Source organism: Choloepus didactylus, chromosome 6 (assembly GCF_015220235.1).
Source record: "Choloepus didactylus isolate mChoDid1 chromosome 6, mChoDid1.pri, whole genome shotgun sequence".
NCBI lineage: Eukaryota > Metazoa > Chordata > Mammalia > Pilosa > Megalonychidae > Choloepus > Choloepus didactylus.
The window spans coordinates 127,468,689-127,488,807 of NC_051312.1; the positions used below are offsets into that span (position 1 = coordinate 127,468,689).

General features: G+C 36.1%; 2 protein-coding genes and 1 pseudogene across 4 annotated transcripts in view; 1 reads left to right on the top strand and 2 right to left on the bottom strand.

Annotated features, from left to right (window-relative positions):
- Positions 1-611: 611 nt before the first annotated feature.
- Positions 612-5,102, bottom strand: BTG4 (BTG anti-proliferation factor 4). Its single transcript, XM_037842032.1, has 5 exons — positions 5,028-5,102; positions 4,377-4,575; positions 3,765-3,902; positions 2,419-2,623; positions 612-803 (listed from the first exon to the last, which is right to left on the bottom strand). Exons 2-5 carry the CDS (start codon positions 4,547-4,549, stop codon positions 612-614), a joined length of 708 nt encoding a protein of 235 aa, XP_037697960.1. The 5' UTR covers positions 4,550-4,575; positions 5,028-5,102.
- Positions 5,103-14,098: 8,996 nt separating this feature from the next.
- On the bottom strand, positions 14,099-14,956 carry LOC119537301 (annotated as a pseudogene).
- A 3,757-nt stretch (positions 14,957-18,713) lies between these two features.
- Positions 18,714-20,119, top strand: part of HOATZ (HOATZ cilia and flagella associated protein) — a 46,011-nt gene continuing 44,605 nt past the window's right edge. For all 3 annotated transcript variants that reach the window (XR_005217560.1, XM_037841385.1, XM_037841388.1), the window contains exon 1: positions 18,714-18,932. The gene's annotated coding sequence lies outside the window, so the exon portion shown is untranslated. The remainder of the gene's footprint in view (positions 18,933-20,119) is intronic.

Below are 20,119 nucleotides of genomic sequence, written 5' to 3' on the forward strand. Positions count from 1 at the left end.
TTCTTTATGAGTATACATAATTTTTAATAAGTCATAATTAAGCCTATTAAGAGGACAAAATATAAACCAAATTTTCTTTTAAAAAACAAAAAGGGAATTTTGCATCTTAAAAAAAAACTAAGATTAATTTTCAAGCAAGCTCCTACTGGACTTGTGAAATAGAACAATGATAGAAGGTAATGCTGTATTTATCAGCTAGAATACTTTATTATGAAGATCTATCTCCCTAAATGAATGTCTGCTTTTTTTAAATCGCTAATGAACAAACACAAATGTTTAAAACTTTCTTGCAATAAACCAAAATAGGAAGGAATTAAAAACACAGTACGTTTATTTAAATTGTTGCTTTTCATAATTAGTCAAATCTTATCACAAGTCAATATCTTCATTCTATTACCTTATTGGGCACATTCATTAGTGATACATAAAAACTTCATATAAAATTAAATAACAATTAAAAATACAGCTAAGAACAGAGTCTTCATCTCTGTGAGAGGATTCACCATCATGCACCCTAGACCCTGAGGTGGTTATTTTTTCTCCATTTCTCAGTCTTACAGACAATAAAGCAGCTCCTCCGAGCTCTCCCGCACGGCGGGCCCAGTCCCTGCTCATCGGTTTGTGTTGACCCAGTGGTACCTGTCTACCCGCTGCCCAACCAGCATAGCAGCAGGCCTGTAACTCTTAGGGTTCTTGTGCCATGCGCGATAAGCATTTCCCAGGAGACTGGCTTGGCCATCAGTCATGTTCTTTTTGCGAGGGATTTGGAACCAAGATTGAAAGGGCTGTTTCAAGTTTTCAACCTATGGGGGGAAGAAAGGTTATGAAGATCTAACACTAATAAGCTAGCTCTAAGGATTAAATACGGGCCCAAAACTCAGAAGTTAAGCTTTTCAAAAGCATAGGAAGTACAAATGAATATAAACCAAAGTACATAAAAATCATCTTGGGAAAATTGGCTAGCATTTTGGGGGGTAAAAAATAAGTCTCTCCGTACTTTTTACCAAAATTAATTCTTTAATTTGGCAAAAATTTTTAAATATTTATTCAAATTTGTGTATATTCTTGGATTCTTCCCCCAATTCCCCACCCCAAGAATATAGCTCTATATATATATATATATCTATGGATCTGATCCATAGATAGAACTTTTTTAAGCAGAAAAAAAAAATAGTATTAAGGGCAAATATTTGATTACATAAGTTCAAACTTCTATACATATAAAAGATCAGTTTAGAAGACTGACAAGATAGGGATATTTGCCTCTATAATATGGCAAAGGGCTAAAATATCCCTGATCTATGAAAAGCCTATAATATGATACATTAGGACCTCAAATAATGGGTAAAGAAGAAAAAATTCCTAAAACAGTAATCTAAAGCATTTGGATTTTGGACAGTATCTGAAACATAAGAGGATTTTTAATTATTTCATTAATAATAAATGTTCAAAATACAGATTTTTTTAATCAAATTATCAAATTTCTAATCCTAGAGAAAATAGTAGAACAGATACTTTCATCTTTAACTTAAGAATCAGTAATATATTCATACAAAGTAACCCAGTAATTCCATGTCTGAAGCTCAGTCTCAAGAAATAACTTAAAATTCAAACATCTCTGTACAAGTTATCAGCTTTTTTATGTCACAACAATGTGGAAACAATCTAGATGTCTGCCAATAAGAAATAGGCTAAGTAAATTACAGGGAGGGGGAGCAAATGAATACTAAATTGTTAAGTATTTAAATTACATTAACATTTTAATTCATTAGTGATTAAGGAAATATACAAGCAGGTATATACATACAAAATGTTAACAGAGATTTTCTCTAGATCAGTGCTTTTCAAACTGTGGGTTGTCACACCATGGGGCCATGAAATCAATTCAGTGGTAGAAGTCCTTAATTTAGTTTAATAAAGTGATGGAGGCATTGCACCAGGAAAGGAAAAAGTATTGTTTGATGAAACCTATTTCAGATATAAATATACATATCTTTCTATAGGTTGTGGTTAAAAAAAAAAAAAGCACACATTGATAAAAACTGCTCTGGTGGTAGTTTTAGAGCCCTTTCAACTTTTCTTAATATTTCAAATTTTCTATAAGTGGCATGTTATTTTCTATTGACAAAAGAAAAAAACCCACTAATTTTAAGTCTGAAGAGACTTAAAAGGAAACTTGTGTATATTGAAATACTATATAAAGAAACAGGAATACAAAAAAATTGTGTAGATCCAAGCACTCCACCAAAAAGAGGGAATACATCCAGGAAAACTATTGCCAAAATATTAATAGTGTGATTTTTTAATCTTTGTTTTGTTCTTTCCATGTTTGTTTTTGTTTTGTTTTACAGCAAACATATTCTTTTTAGAATTAGAATAGGAAAAAAATGTGTAGAGAAGAACTGGAACACATTTTACCTGATAAATGCTCTTTGGATTGCTGACTTTAGGAATCATCTGAGGTTCTTTGCTACAACTTTCTTCGTCGGAGGAAGCACCGGAGTAGTCGTCTAAGTCTAATGTGAGCCTACTAACAGCTCGGCTGATTTGTTGAGATAGCTCCCATCCCTCCCATCTGTCTTTAAAAGAAGCAATTGTAAAGGGATGATTTTTCTCACCATACCTAAGCAAGAAAGGAAAATATTCATTAGGGATTCAGTTTCTCACAATGTTTATCTCTAACCTTTGCTGGAGACAACTCACTCACTTCACTTATGAAAAGAGGTATTTAAAAGGATTAGGTCAACAAAAACAAACTGAAATGGCTTGACAGCAAAGCAAGTTGAGGGACATTATGACTTCCAACAACTACACTGTCATAATTAGTGAGGATACTCAGTTATTTTGCTTAATTGCTCTGAAATTTTATAAAAGACTAGTGTTTTTAAATTCAACTAATGGACTGAATTTTCCAATGATGATACCTCTTCCCTCTTTATCTTGTTTTTTTTTATTGTTTTTTTTTTAATTTTTTGATAAAGTTAAAAAAAAACAATGAATGAGTGTTAAAAAAAAGTAAATAAGTAAATGAACAATGGGGGAGGAGGGGAATGGAATATTTTGGATGTTCTTTTTTATTTTAATTTTTATTTTATTTTTTGGAGTAATGAACATGTTCAAAGATTGATTGTGATGATGAATACACAACTAAATGATGATACTATGAACAACTGATTGTACACTTTGGAAGATTGTATGTTATGTGAATATATCTCAATAAAATTGCATTAAATAAATAAATAAATAAATAAATAAATGGGTTAGGTCAATAAAAACAAACTGAAATGGCTTGACAGCAAAGCAAGTTGAGGGATATTATGACTTCCAGCAACTACACTGTCATAATCAGTGAGGATATTCGGTAAGAGCTATTTTGCTTAATTGCTCAGAAATAGATAAAAGACTAGTGTTTTTAAACTCAACTAATGGACTGAATTTTCCAATGATAGATGATACCTCTTCCCTCTTTATCTTGCCTGTAATGCTTAGAAGTTATAATCCACAGTTTCCAACAGTGTCTGGTGATTAAAGTCAAATTTCAAATACTACTTAAAATCTTTGTTCTTGCCACTCCATCCACTCCTAATGGAGGTCTGCATTGGCTAATAGAAGTTTGCAACTAAACTCTTAACCAACCAGTGTCCTCACTGATAATCCAAGACTTTGGAGCACCATCTTTCACAAAGGTCTATACAGCTGACTTAATAAATTAAAGTATTCAGGGGTCACAAAGCAAACAAACGAACTCCAATGAGATTACTCACCTACAACATACTTCAAAGGGATCTACCCAGATGGTCATCTCCTTTGGAAGTCCCAGGTGAGAAAAATTCACATTACTTTCAGCACAAGCCCTTTCTAGAATGGGATCTTTATTCTGATTATTGTTTATCCTGATACACCTTAAAAAAGCAAGGAAAGGAAGACAAGGACATGGTGACAGGTGCTTTTAGCAGGAGGATCATACTGCTCCAATACATACAGCTCCCACTTCGCCCCCACCTTCCCCTCACTCCCTTCCTCATACCCTACTATTTTGCAAGTAGAGTAAAACATTGATTTTTTTACACAGTGACTTAGAACGTGTGTTGCATCACTAAGTCACACAATTAGTTCACCAACTATTCACTGCCTATCTTTCATGGCAAATACAAGTTAGATATTATTTAATCCACCTCACATATGAGATTTGCTCTACAGTTGTTTCCAACTATAATGTAACCTATCACATCTCTCTTTTTTGAGCCCATATTTGAGCAGATGAATTTGGGCCCACAAAACTTTAGTTACCTACAGACAGACAACAAAATTATCACATTTTCCTAGCAGATGGTTGCTTGTTTCTTCCCTTTGCCATACCTCATACTTGCTCTCACCTGAAGGCTTGCCCTTTAGAAGGGCAATCGGAATGCCAGTGACTTCTGTAAGTTTCATACAAGACTGTCATCAGCTTTTCTGCAAAGGCTTCTATTTGCTGTTTACTCAGTTTATCATGTTTTTTCACCAGTCTTGTGACAAAGAAAACTGTTGCTGCAATTTCATCTCTCATGATTCAAGAAAAATCTTTGAAGAGGTCTGCAACAATTAAAAGCAAGAAGAAATTAAATAGAAACAAGGGTTTAACTTATTATCAACATATGTCACTTGGAACCATTATAAACCTTAAATTTAGAACAGAAATCATTTGCTAGAAAGAATCTGTAATGAACTAGCAATCAATACAACTTTAGCCAAGAACACCAATTCCTCAGCTAGCTGGTTTTAAAAGTTTTTCAAAGGAAAAAATATATTTTAAAAACTTTAAAACATTAAAAAAAAAAAACAAATGAAACATTATGCAACTGCAGTAAAAAAAGATCCTGAGAAGGGAGAGTAAATTACACCAAGTACCACTCTTTAAAAACATTTTTATAGAGAGCAAAACATTTCAGAATACAGTAGTTCTGAAATGTGACTCTCAGGTTGCCTGTGGCACCTAGATTTCCTTAAATAAAAGTTAAGATTAATCAAACATATATTATACGTACCAGCAAAAGCTCTTGAGCCCCACCAAAAAGTGGGGAGGAGTTAGAAGAGCAACTGTTCTTCGTTTCTGACACTCACCCTCACCTGTATTGTTAGTTGTAGGCTGAACTTTATATAAGCCTGAGCTCTGAAGGCTGATAGGAGTTTAACTCAAACAGGTGTTTTCTATTAGGATAACCAGACAGCTTTTTCCAGGCCCCCATTAGAGTGTTTCTTGGCCTATATAGAGTGGGTTCTTTATTTAAAGTGTTTAAAAGTATTCAAATTGAGTTTATATTTTCTATTTTGCTATTAACTCTTATCTTTTATGACATGGATTGAGAATCAAGCCTTCTCCTTCCAAATCCCAAGATTCTACATCCTAATAATTTCATCTCTAATTGTAACTGTCAAGTTATTAAAGAATTTTGTCTTGGATCTTTTGTAAAACTTCACTAACCAGGAAAGAGATTGAACTAGAGAAAGGAGTAACAACAGACAAGCTGGAATTTAACAAAGGATTATGAACACTGAATATTTGTATAATTTTCTTTTTCTTAGTTGCTAGGGTATTAGAATAGTTTGAAGGAAAGAATTGAAATGGTTGAAATGTAACCCACAGCATCCTTTGAAATTTGTTCTATAGCTCCTTGCTAAATGGTAATTTGAAAGCTATACCTTTTTGTATATATGTTGTATTTCACAATAAGGAAACAACTGAAACAATGGTACTATAACTCATAATAACTTTGGGAATTTCCTATATATCTACTTGTTAAATCCTACTTTAAAAGATATTACCTTTGTGTGTATATGTTATATTTCATAATAAGAAAATAACTGAAACTGTGGAATTGTAACCTATAATATTCTTTGAAATTTGCTCTCTACTGGTTAAATTGCACTTGGAAAGTTGTCACTTTTATATATATATATATATATATATGTTATATTCTACAGTAAAAAAAATGAAAAATAAGTACAAAAAAACTTCATTGACTACACACATATTTTACTAAAATAAATAGAACACATAGAAAAGATCTGAGTTTATCTAGCCTTACTGGTTCTCAAAGTGTGGATCACTGACCACCAGATTTAGACCCACTGAGCAGCCTGTTAAAATTGCAGATTATTGGACCTTATCCCAGATCTACTGAAGCAATACTTCTAAAGATAAGGCCTTCAATATTTAAAAAGTTGCCCCAGTTAATTCTCACACACACTAAACTTGAAGAAACACCACACTTGACATGTAAGTATTTTCTTTAATACCCATAATCACTGGTCATTCAGCTTCTCTGTCAATGAAAAAGAATTCACTGCCTTACAAGGATGCCCATTTCATTTCTAAAAAGCTCTGAATACCAGGCAGTCCTTTGATTCTCTGTATGTGCAGCCTAGTTCTTCTCTCCGAAATGATACAGTTTGTATCTAATCCTCCACCACATGATGACACTTTAAAACTAGCCTTTCAGCCTCCCCTAAGTCTTCTCTTTTTGGAAGCTAAGTAGTCTCAGCTATTTAACATTTCGTCCTCACTGAGTTCGTAACTCACCCACGGATGAGTTTCAGGTGTGCCAGTAATCCCCTGCTAACATGCGGGGCCCACAATCGCACACAGTGCTCAGGCGTATTCTGCAAATCCCAGGATAGAGTGGGCTGTCACCTCCCTGGCTCTGTGCACTGAACTTCTTCAAATGCCATTCAGCTTGTTCACAGGGCATCCCGCCACTGCCTTACATTAAACTTGCAAGTAGTCTTTTTCACTAACGCTATTGTTTTGTCGCATCTTTCCCATCCTGCACAGCATAATGTTTAAGAATATGGGCTTTGGGGTCTGACAGACCTGGGTTTGAATTCCAACTCCACGACTCACAGTCTGTGTAACCTGGGGCAACTTGCTTAACCTCCTGAACATTCAGGTTCCTGTCTGTGAAAAGGGAGGTATGATAGCGACCTCATAGGATTGTTATCAAGATTACAATCGATAATGTATTGAAGCACCTGGTCCAGAGCCAAGTGGCTACACAGAGGCAGTAAAACAGAGTAGTTAAGGAATCAGCTATAAAAGCAAGCATCCTTGGGTTGAATCCCAGTTTTCCAGCTTAACAGAGACCTGGAGAAGTTTCTCAACCAATCTAATCTTCAGGATCTGTATCTGTAAAAAGCGGGGCAGAAGTATACCCTCTAGGAAAAGTTCAGGCCTTGAAATGAGATGGCTGGGTTTGGATCTCAGTTCAATTTCCTGTGTGACCTTAAGTGAGTTATTTAACTTCTCTGTGCCTCAGTTTCCTTATGTATATATGAGATAACAACGGTGTCCATCTCATAGGGTTGTTATGAGAATTAAGTGTAAGAAGCTTAGAACAGCATATGGTACACAGTGAACACTCTGTACATGTTAGATATTACCACTTATGCTACTGCAATTATTTTACAGGGTTCCTGTCAGGATTAAATTATAAAAGTGGTGACATTTTTTATTAATAAGTGTAAACGATTTTATGTTTCTCATTTAATTTTGTCATTTCTAATGCTTTGTGGTTTAGTGAGATATGAAACAACTATATATTGAAGCTATACCTATCATATACCTATCATACATATCATGTGTTATATTTAGACCTTCACTACAGGGAATCAAGATTATTTGTGAACCTGATTTTGTCATACAAAAAAATTTCTTCGTTTTGGCTACCTGTTAGCTGTAAATTTAGTAAGAATGCCACCTGTGTTCTCCCACAAGTAATGAATTAAGTTGAATAGGATAAAGCCCAAGCATAGTGCTTTGGCAAAACCCTAGGAAATCTCTCTGTGAATTGGTGTTTTTAGTACAGTCACTTTCACACCAACCAATTAATTCTGTTATCATCCAGTGGAAAAGTAGTCAATGTGGAATAAAGAGAGATTTTCCCAATTACCTTGCTGAAATACAGTACAATTTCCCAGCAGAGTAACCCTATTGTTAAAGAAGACAATTAATTTAACCTGGCAGGCCTTGTTCTTTGAGAGTCGTGAAGTTCCAAAGAATCCCAACTTCCACAATATTCAGAAACAATTTGTTCGATAAGCTGAGAATTTTGCCCCACTTGAGGTCAAGATCACTGGTCTATAATTTAAGGTATCTATCTTCTTTTCTTTTCTGCTTGAAAAGAAAGACAATGTGTAACCATCCTTGTCTTCTATCGAGTACAGTTTCTATCCACCATTAGGTCAAATTTTTAAATTTAGTTATATATAGAGAGAGAGTGTAGTGTATAGTATATGAATCTGGTATATGAAACTTCATATTCTGATATCCATGTATAGGGATTAGAGACACTTTGCTTTCATAAAATTAGTATAAGTAAAAATTCTTGTATAATACAAACCAATATTACATAAAGTTAGCACTTATTCATGAGATTTAAAATTCAAATATTTGTAATTATAACTCAAGTATATTTTTAACATATTAGTTACTTCCATAAAATGAAGAGTTCGGCCTAAATTCTAGTTATATCCCCACTTTTCCATATGGAAGTGGGCAAATTAATTATTCTTATTGTGTCTGTCCCAACTAATTCTCCCTGTCTCAGTTCAACTTATCTTAGTTCTTCAGAAAAAAAATGTTAGAATAAGATGTCTTAGTGATATAAACAAATACATAATATGAAAGATAATGGTAAAATAAATTTCATTGAGAAGTTCAAAATGAATAGAAAATCAAGTAAGTTAAACTTTAGGATCTACTATTCCTATATTCTAACAAGATGAAAATTATACCTATTGGCATAATCACACAAAGAAAAGAAATATTTCAAGTGACTCTAGAACACATTAGAACATAATCTAAAGATCAACAGAGCTGCAAGGATATGTATACACACATCTGCTGGCTGGCATAAAGTCTCATCACTAGTGGTAGTAGAATATGGATCTGGAGAGCTCCTGGAATGTTGTAGAGGTATAGTTGTTAAAACTTTCACCAATGATGAAATGGGGTGGAAAATACAGATATTAGGAGATGCACTGGCTATTGTAGTAACTTGGATGCTTGAGAGTTATGAGAAATGCTAATTATAAGGGTTATGGAAATAGATGGCTTTTGCTGAGCACCTTGATATTTAGGAGTGACATGATTTCAATAAGATTAGTTCAATTCAATTCATTAAGTATTTAAGTGTCTACTGTACGCCCAGAACATACAGAAGTAAAATAAAAATGAGAATAGCACTTAACAATCTTCCGCCACCACAATGATCTTATTTATTTCAGCTGTCCATGATATATTTCTTATTCCCTTTCACCCTATGTCAGGGGTCCCCCACCTCCTGCACTTTGGAATCATCTCAAGATCTGCCAAAAATGCTGATGCCAGTCTCTGACACCCAGACACTCAGATTTAATTGGTATGGAGTGCAAACCAGGCATCAGGATTTTTCAGAGTCCCCCAGGTGATTCTAATGTGCAGCAAAGGTAGACAGTCATTAAGATAGCTCTCTTCTAGATATCTAGGAGATTTTAAATGTATTTTACACTTTTGATTGCTTAATTATACGTTAAGCTTAACAAAGATTATTAAGACAAATTTGCACCATACAGTCTCATCTTTTCTATTTAACAGAGTAACTTTTGCAAAGATTATTTTTAAAATTTATGTTAGAATTGACAAAATTGAGAATTAGGACAACTACCCATATATTGCTGAAATAAAATTTGCTTCTTAACTAAAGGCAACGTATGTTCTAGCACATACAAAAAATTTTCCTCTCTCCAAACGGTTAGTGTTTGCATTTACAATATTGAAATGGTGCCAAGTTTTAATAATTCTTTCATTACTTCACCTCCAGATGACACACTGTTCTATTGCACTTTGAGTTGGTGAAGCACATTAACTGATGAGGCTGTAAACCCTCTCCTAGCATTATTTTCTGCAACAAGCCCAGGCAGGCCTTGGGAGTTATGAATAGAACAGAAGAATAACAATGTACTTAGATTTCAAGAAACAACAATCAAATAGAAACTAAACATCATGCAAGACTTACTCCAGTTACCTGTTTATGATGATTTAGACACCTTATTAAATCACGTCCTATACATTAATAACTACGCCTGTTTTAAGCAACATTCCCTCCACAACTATTTACTGCCTATATTAGTACACATAGTAATAGGCATATTAGCAGGGACATATCACAAACTTCTAAATGCAATTGGGGGCAAAAAAAATTAACTTTCCTTTCAAGTGGTTTATAATCTAGGGAAGGAAATCAAACATGTATACTCAAGTGACTATTTGGATGCATAGTCTGAGAAATGGGATGCACAAAAATTAGTCCAAGTTGAAACTTGTAACCTAAAGAATAATGTTATCTTTGGAAAAAAAACTAAAGAGTTCAGCAGAAGAGCCAGTATAAAGAGAATAATTAGTTCAGTTTGAAGAATGCTGAGTTTTCAGTGGCAACTAAACATCCAGGTAGTAATGTTCATTGGGAGGATATTAGAATTTAGCAAAGGTCCAGCCTGGACCAGTCTAAGCCAACCTCTTATTTGATAGAACAGATAATAATTACTGAAATTTGAAGGATACAAAACTGCTCTCCCACCCTTCTAGTGTAAAATCTAAAATCCCCATTATAGGACATTTTATTCCCTTGCTTAAGGCATTGTCTTACCAGAATTTCCTTTTGAAAATGCAAGATGAGTTATCCATAGTAGAACAAAAGGCTAATGTTCTGTCTGGAGACAGTTTGAGTGAGGAGAGTAAACCTGGGCGAGGCATCACAGAACACAGGGAAAATACAAAGTTGCTGGTCTTTGGAAAGAGGTTGAAGAAAAGAACAAGACAGAAGTGTCAACAACATATTTCACCTGCTTTTTAGCCTTTAATAGAGTATCAAATGATAGAAAACATGAAAATGACTGAAATGACCATGTAAAAGCAACAGTTTCTAGAATTGCATTTCTTCATTTTAAAATGAGGGAGTTCAACTTGATTGCTGGAGAGCTCCAAGCCCCCAAAGTTCATCAATAAAGGTAAAACTTGAAAAAATCTGGTTCTATATTTGCATTCTTGCTTTTAGTTAACCTTCACTTGCAAAATAAAACTAGTTATGCATACATCAGTTTTAAAATAGGCAAAGTCACTTTAAAATATCATCTAAATCAAACATGAAATTCGCTGAACTTGTGATGCCATAGCCAGTCTTACAATCGGCCCTATTTAATTTCTTTCCCTTCCTTAAGTTACAAATTTCATCTCCAGGCACAGCTATCCATTTGCAAATGCATGTTATTGCTAATGAGGGAGAAAGAATAGATGTTTTAGCACAAATCTGACTTCTGATGGACAGTGTATTTTTTAATGACAACGAGTAAGTGGCACCGTTTTATAAAACAATGAACAGATTCTACAACCTACACATGAACTCAGTCCGATTACAATCCAACTATATATAAAACAAGTTACATTAATTGTTTAAACAAAATTACATATCCCAAAATGTTGCTTGGTGAAATTCTAGTCATGCAATGTTGATTTGAACACCAAAGAAATTAAGTTGAGAGTAGCCTAATCTAAATGAACTCTAAACTCTGCGACATGATGTTTCTTTTGTGCCAAGTCTCCAGGCAAGTGCTTTACTTGCCACAGACATTTTTCCTACTTCATGTGTATTTTCTATGTGTGTTAGTAAACACTTACAATGTAAGTGACATTTGTGCTAGAAGACACAAACAAATTATTTTGTATATCAAATTGGGGAAACAACCCACCAAAAATAATTCAGTAAGTGAGAATATGTTTGTATATACAGTACTAGATACTAATATAAGCATGTATATACACATCAGCCCTCTATACTATTATAAAAATAAAATGCTAGATATGAAATACGAGTATAGGAATAATACTCTTTTACCAAAAGAAGATACTCATTGTAGAGTGAATATATTAACTACAAAGGGAGTGAGAGAAAGAAAACAAACAAAGCTGAGATGAGCTAAAGTCTCCAGCAAAGATTTGACCCTGAAAGTAGAATTTGAACTTGAGATTTAAATAAGCTATAGGTGAGCTAAGACGGGGAAGGGAAATTATGCTTGACTAAATATACATATGACGAGATCCTTGAGATATATTCGATGAATATTCTGAGAATAAACATAACAAATGAGTTACGTAGTTTTAAAAAACTAAAGGATATCAGCTAAGTTCCACATCTTAATAGGAAAAAGAGTTGGATATCAGATAAGTTCCACATCTTAATAGGAAAAAGAGTTTAAGTGCCAAATGAAGATAGTGAAAATAAAAATAAGTGGACATGGAGTGACACCTAAGAGAATGGCATATGTTCATTCCTGTAAATGAATTAATTTGCCAGAGAATCCGTCGATTTTCTCCTTTGGGCTCCATAGGTTTACAGAACATGCTCTAGAGCTCTTAAGAAGGAGAATCAACTTTCTCTGACTGTGCATCCAGACTATTAGCTGTACTGAAACCCTAAAATTACCTCTGTAAACCTTAAAAATCTACCTGAGGTTCTTTAGAGAGTTTACAGAAGCTAATCAGTGGAGGGAAGCAGCCAGAGAAATTAATCCATTTAATTATAGCTTAGAGAAGATACTTGACTCTTTATTTTTTTAGGAGAATATCTTTATTATTTGGGATAGGCAATGCTTTTTTATACAGGACACAAAAAGCACTCACTATAAAAGAAAAAATAAGTTTAAATATTAAGAACTTCCATTCATGAAAAGACACCATTAAGAGAATGAAAAGGCAAGACACAGGAATAGAAGGTATTTAATATATATATATATGTATATACACATATATATATACACATACATATATATATATATGACAAAGGACTCATTACCAGAATATACAAAGAACTCTTACAAATCAATAAGAAAATGACAGACAATCCAATCTGAAAATAGGCAAAGGATTTGAACAGTCGCTTCATAAAAGAAGACATCCAAATGAGCCAAAAGGCTCATTTTCATTACTCGTCAGAGAAACACAAATCAATACCACAATGAAATAGCACTATATACCAAGCAGAGTGGCTAAAATGGAAAAGATAAATACGGTCAAGTGCTGGCAAGGATGTAGAGCAACTGAGACTCTAGTACGTTGGCAGTGGGAGTGAAATTAGTTAGGACACTTCGAAAAATTAGCAATATCTATTAAAGCTGATCATATGCATACCTTATGACCCAGAAATTCATACCCAAGTATATATACAATAGAAATGTACACAAGTATTCTCTCAAAAGACATGTATAAGAATTTTCACAGCAGCACTATTCATAACAGCCCCAAACTGCAAACAACTCAAATGCCCATCAACAACTGAATAAATATGTAGGGTATAGTGGCATAACGGAGTATTATAAAACAATGAGAATAAGTAGAACTACATGCAACAAAATGGATGAATCTCACTGACATATGTTGAGCAAAAGAAGCTAGACATAAAAAGTACAGACTGTAATATCATTTACACAAAGTTTAAAATGGGTAATGCTAATCTACAGTGACAGCAGTCAGAACTGGTTACTCCTAAGGGAGGATGAATCAGCCATTAGGATGGCATGAAGGGGTTTCTGGTAATATTGGGTTTTTTATCTAGGCGCTGGTACCCATGGATGTGTTCACTGTGAAAATTCAATGACCTGCACACTTATGATTTTTGCACATATTTATATTTATATTATTGTTCAATGAGACTTGTTAAAAAATCAAAACAAAACAAAACCTTTGGGCTTATGACTTGTGTGGATCAGTGGCAGGGAGGAAAAGAAAGCAGGCATTGCCAAGATTCACTGAGACACCAAGTAAAATGCCGAGCTCATCAGTCTGCCCAGCCTCTTGGGCAGCAGGCCAGCTAACAACGCTTGGGAGGCAGGGAAGGTCCACTTTCTTTATCTGTTCCTTCTCCATACTGCCTCAGGAGATTTTTTATTCAGAGTCAGAAAATTCTAAGGAGTAGCCTAAAAGCATCTTCCGTTTCCTGCCATATGATGCCCTTGAGGTTGACACTGGTCCCAGGTTCACAAGGGCCCAGACATTCAGGCTTTGTGGCTAGAGCCACATCACATGTGTTCACCCCGACTGATCAGATGCAAACCATGATCTGCTCACAGGGGGATGAGATGTCATTACTGAGCACTGGCACCAAAAGGTGCAGCAGCAGCACAGCTGGTGTGGAACAGGGGATTCCATCTTTTCAGACTTGAGTTTCTTTAGCGGGCAACACTCATTCTCCCCTTCCTCTGGCTCTGGTTTAGCTCCCAAAGGACTAAGTGCGGCCCCGGGCTCAACAGCTATACTCCCAAGTGGCTCCGCAGGTCCTGTGTCCATCCCCGCTCTTCCATCACACTGACCACCCCATCTCCCCAAAGGAACTGGCTGGAGGACCCCAGGATCCTTTTCTGGACAAGTCCCCACTCCTTCATTTCTCTCCTTCTTGCTTTTTGATCAACTGTTCTCATTCTCCTTTTTGAAGCCAGCTACACTGCAGGATGTCTTGGCTGCCTTCTCTGGAAGCAATCGCAGCAACAAGGCCTCCTGCATTGGCACTGTCTCCTGAGTGTCCCTGCCCCTCTTTCTTGCTAGCTGCCCCCTCACTCGGAGTGAACAGAGAAGTCCCAGGAGTGGGTTTGCTAGTGTCTTTGCCACTCTTATTCCTTTTGGATTTTGATTTGCCTTCCTTCCCTTGAGGACCTGGCACCAGGGTAACAAACCTAATGTCGTCTGGTAGTGTGGCCACAGCCTTGGGAGCCGGCATCCCCAGTTCCTTTGAGCCCGGCATTACCAGGTTCTGCTGGTAGTTTTCCAGACAGCGTCCAGGTCAATGATGAGATTCCCTACTCCAATGTCCCATTCATCCCCACTGTCATATGTCTCAACCAGGTTTGCATCCACTCCTTTCCCTCCGGAGGCTCCACTGCTCAAGGACATCTTACAGTCAACGTCCCACCTCAAGATTCAAGACTCTGGACATGACTCCTAAGGGTATAAATCTCCCTGGAAACGTGGGACATGACTCCCGGGGATGAACCTGGACCGGCATTATGGGATTGAGAAAGTCTTCTTGACCAAAAGGGAGAAGAGAAATGAAACGAAGTAAAGTTTCAGTGGTTGAGAGATTTCAAATGGAGTCAAGACGTCATTCTGGAGGCTATTCTTATGCTCTATATAGATATCCCTTTTTAGTTTTTAGTGTCTTGGAATAGCTAGAAGGAAATACCTGAAACTGTTGAACTGCAACCCAGCAGCCTTGATTGTTGAAGATGATTGTACAACTATGTAGCTTACATGGTGTGACTGTGTGATTGTGAAAACCTTGTGGCTCACGCTCCCTTTATCCAGTGTATCCTCATCTACAGATGAGTAGAAAATGGGGACAAAAATTAAATGAATAATAGGGAGGGGATGAGGGGATGGGATGTTTTAGGTGTTCTTCTTTACTTTCATTTTTATTATTATTTGTAATATAAAGTAATGAAAATATTCAAAAATTGGGGTGACAAATGCACAACTGTATGATGGTAATATGAACAACTGATTGTACACTATGGATGACTGTACGGTATGTGAATATATCTCAATTAAACTGAATTTAAAAAAAAAAGATTCAAGGCTCTTTCTTGCCCCCGGCTTTCATTTTTTTAGCTTCAGCTATGTTCTCAGACCCGCCACAATGGTTAGTACATACCCAGTGGACATCATTGCGCATGGCTGATCCTGGGAGCGGCCACCTCCACCAGGCTGCTGTCCCGGGCCATAAATCATTGACTCTTCATTGACTCAAAGAACTTTCTGGTACAGCCAATCCAATGATCTGCCGCCCCATGGCCACTTGCACTGTGGTGGTGCCAAGACAGCAGTTTCCCTTGAATTCATCTGTGTTTATGACCCTGTTCAAAACAGCTTGGCTTTTGTGAGAGTCCCCTTTTCTGCTTCTCTTTGTGGACTGACTCTTCTCAAAATTTACTTCCTCCTGCCAGGCCCTAAATGGGAGAGGGACCTCTCAAAGTTTGGCCGTGAGCCTCTTGCTCTTCTCATCCTATTCTCTATTTAAGAATAACACAATGCTGCCAGTCACCTATCCTGGGCTGGCTGAACCATACCAGGTATTAGCAGGTCAAATAAGAATAAAGCAGCGTACCTCCCTTGGAGATCTCGTGTATCCTCATGACTTCAACTATTACAGCTTCAGAAAACTCTCTTTTCAGTTTCTGCCTAGCTCTACCTAACTCCACCATAAAATGTCCTTCCATTACCTAAAACTAAACTCATTATAATTTTCCTCTGACTAGATTAGCATCCGAACACCTCCATTTGTCACAGAAACCTGGAAGTTAATCTTTTTTTCTCTCTCTCCACTTTAACCAGTCACTCTCATTCATCCCATATTTTCTACATCACTCATACTTAGGCTATTAAAATAATCTCCTAAGTGGATATTCAGTCTCCTCTGTCTTTCCCTCTTTGAATCTATTCTCCATAAAACAACACATTGTATATATCACGGGCCTCTCTGTCAAAAGAATGAGACTAAAACCCCCTGGCCTAACATTTAAAGGTTTCCATAATCTATCCTCCAAACACATTCATTGCTCTCTCAATTTGCCACTTATGTTACTGTCTGCATGAATTTGCTTGTGTCTATCCCTTCTCAAGTTGTTTCTGCTACAAAGAACATCTACTTTCCCTCTTTCCTCCTTATCTATGTCCTACTTTTCTTCTAGACCCAGCTCAAATCTCATCTTTTCCATAGAGCCTTCTCTTGTTGTCCCCACCTATGTGATTTTCCTTTTTTTTTCCCCTAAATACTGGCAATAATGAATCTTACAATAATATTCAGGATTTCTGAAATACCTACTAATCTATCTATCTTGTTACTTAATATAATCTTAATTAGTTATCTCTGTATACAAGTTGTGTATCTCTCCAACTAGATCATAAATCCCGAGAGGCAGCGTTCACCAAAGATGGTGTTCCAGTTTGCTAATGCTGCTGTTATCCAAAATACCAAAAATGGATTGGCTTTTATAAAGAGGTTTTATTCGTTTACAAAGTTACAGTCTTTAGGCTATAAAGTGTCCAAGGTAAGGCATCCACAACCAGGTACCTTCACCGAAGGATGGCCATTGGCATCCAAAAAACCTGTTAGCTCAGAAGGCATGTGGCTGGTGTCCGCTCACTCCCAGGTTGTGTTTCAAAATGGCATTCTCCAAAATGTTGCTCTTGGGGCATTCTGTCCTCTCTCAGCTTCTCTGGAGCAAACTCTGGGCTAGCATAAGTCTGCTTTCAATGGCCGTCTCCAAAATGTCTCTCTCAGTTGCTTTCCAAAATGTCACTCTCAGTTGCTCTGAGGTCCCTCTGTTTGTGAGCTCTTTTTATAGGACTCCAGTGAACTAATCAAGACCCACCCTGAATGGGTGGGGCCACATTTCCATGGAAACATTCAATCAAGAGGTCACACTCTAATCAAAGGTGTTAGCAGTCACATCTCCATGGAAACAATCAAAAGGTTCCAACCTAATCGACACTAATACATCTGCCCCCACAAGACTGCATTATTTGGGGGATATAATACATCCAAACTGGCAGAGATGGTAAATATGCAATGTGTTTGCTCCTACTGATGAAGCCATAGCTAAGAGTTCAAGCAACTTTAATTACAAAATCTATTCTGCTAGATTGTTTCTAATTTACCTAAAAGATAAAATATTGTAATTTTTTTAATTGAAAGTAACAGTATTGATTAATCAATGAATATAAACAAGAAGCCAATTAAGAATCTAGTGCACTTTAACTAATGAGAGTACAATGAAATGGAATCAGAAGTATGTTATAAAAACTGCTGGCAGTTCACTTCAGTTAGACAGAAAATCTCCTTTGATAATCAAACAGATTAACTGATTTTTAGTACTTCAGAGGCACTAATGTTGATTTCATTTTAGTCTTGCTTCAAGATATAAACTAGTTCATAAGTATAGCATCATAAATGGTAATAAAGTAATATGACATCTACTGATCCATATCAAAAACAAAACACGGTTTTATATTTCATAAGACAAAATAATGCATTAACAAAAAAAAAAGATTTAAAAAGAAGTTGCTAAAATCCATTTATTTGTAATCAGTCCGCTTCTTGACTTCTTCCTCCAACAACGTCCTTGAAAACCTGTGGAAGATAAAAAATATTCAGATTGTGTGTTTGTGTGTGTTGAAGGGAGGGAGTAAACTGCTTCCACCTTTGTAAAGCCCCAATTCCCACTGCTCTAGTCTTTTATCTAGGGGTGGTTAAACAGCCAATATAAATTTGCAGAAGCTGAAGCAGAAGGTCTTTGTTTTCTGGACGCTTTTTGGCTTCCACCTAATCTCCAACTTCACCTCTCTTAGACTCCCCTCCCCCAATCTCTCTGATCACCAAAAGCCCACAAATTAAAACAGTAAACAATTCCCCTGAAAGGTGCCTTCCTGGTGCTGTCTAAAACAAATGCAGTCTTCTGTTTGGGCATTTAAAACACCACAAGCATTCCTACTTAGATTAAATTATGGGTCTCCCTGGTCTCCAGGCATGCCTAGACATGAACCATAAAGAGAATGAGTCCCTTGGAGTTTCTCTAGTAACTGCAGGCCAAATCAACAGCAACCATAAGAACAAGCATTCTTGGTGTTTTGTGTTTTTTTTTTTTAACAGAACTAGGCCACACGTATTTTTTTATCCTTAAGTTTTAGTTACATTACATATTAAATAAACTGCATTTTAAAAACATCATTTCAGTCAGCAATGCATCTTGATGAAGTTTACATGTGAGGTTTTTTGTTTGTCTTTTTACTACTTTTGAAGAAAAGTTTTTAAAATCTATTTATCAAAGCCTCCATCTCAACCAATGCCTTGGATGACAGCAATCCAGTTCAGGTAAGACATCTAAAATGCAACCTAATAATCATAAAACACCAATTAGGAAGTAGTATTAAAAAATTGTTTTGGGTAAAATGACTAATTATTTGAAAGATCAAAATTGTTTTAATAATCATGTCCTAAATTAAGAGATTTATAAGTCTGCATACTTGTTAATGGAATGGAGGCTATTTCATTCCCGATTTTGTTTATATATATTTAACTGTAGAATACAAAATTGGCCCTATAATGATCTGTGGGTAGCCCAGAGCTTAATTATAGCTCTGATTTCAGCATGTTGTCTGGTATGGCTTGGTATACTGTACCAGTTAAGTGAACGTGATTGATTTATGTTGTGTACTACAACATTGTGCCTTGCCCAAAGTGGGACTGAATATAAAATACAGTTAGTTGTAAATGATTTGCCTTTTTCCTTTAAAGTCTATGTACTATACATTGTATACTTTAGTGTCTTACTCTTCACTTTGGTGTTCACAGAGCAAACTATGCACTTGGCACAAATGTGCTCTGTCTTTCATTTACAAAGATAATACTACATAACTCACTCAAACTCACCATTGGGAGGTTCTTCTGGTATTTTAATAGTGTGAGTTCGGAAACTGCGTTGAATGCTCCAAGTTACCGGCCCTATGCATGTTACAAGTGGCATCTATGAGACCATTGCTGGGTTTAGAGAATCAATCTATAGCCAGGAAGTTTTCTTTGTGGAAAACTAGCCTTCAGGGTCAACAGTGAGTCCTCAGTGCTGGGTAAATGAAAGCTATATTCTAGGGGGGCTTCTACCAATTAAGTTGCACAAAGTGTGTAATCATTGAACATTCTTTTTCCTCTCCTGATTCATTCATTGAAGGTAAAGAGGGGGAAGGAGTAAGTAAAGGAATGAATTATTAGCAGAGGTCTCCCAAAAGTATTCTGTAATTGCTCTCTTTCTCTGACCTACTCCAAATATACATAAACACATCTATATCATCATAAGTAGAATTTTGAGAAAAAGAAAATGTAATTCCTCATGAGACATTGTCTCTCTGGCTTCGACAACCCTCACTCTGAATATCCAAAATTCTTGCTTGAAGTCCTTATTCAAGTCTCACCTGGTGGGGGAACCTCCTGATTGCAGCCCTCATTGATTCCAGCCCCATCCCCCCTTATCTATTTCAATCAAAATCTACACAGTTTAGTAATTT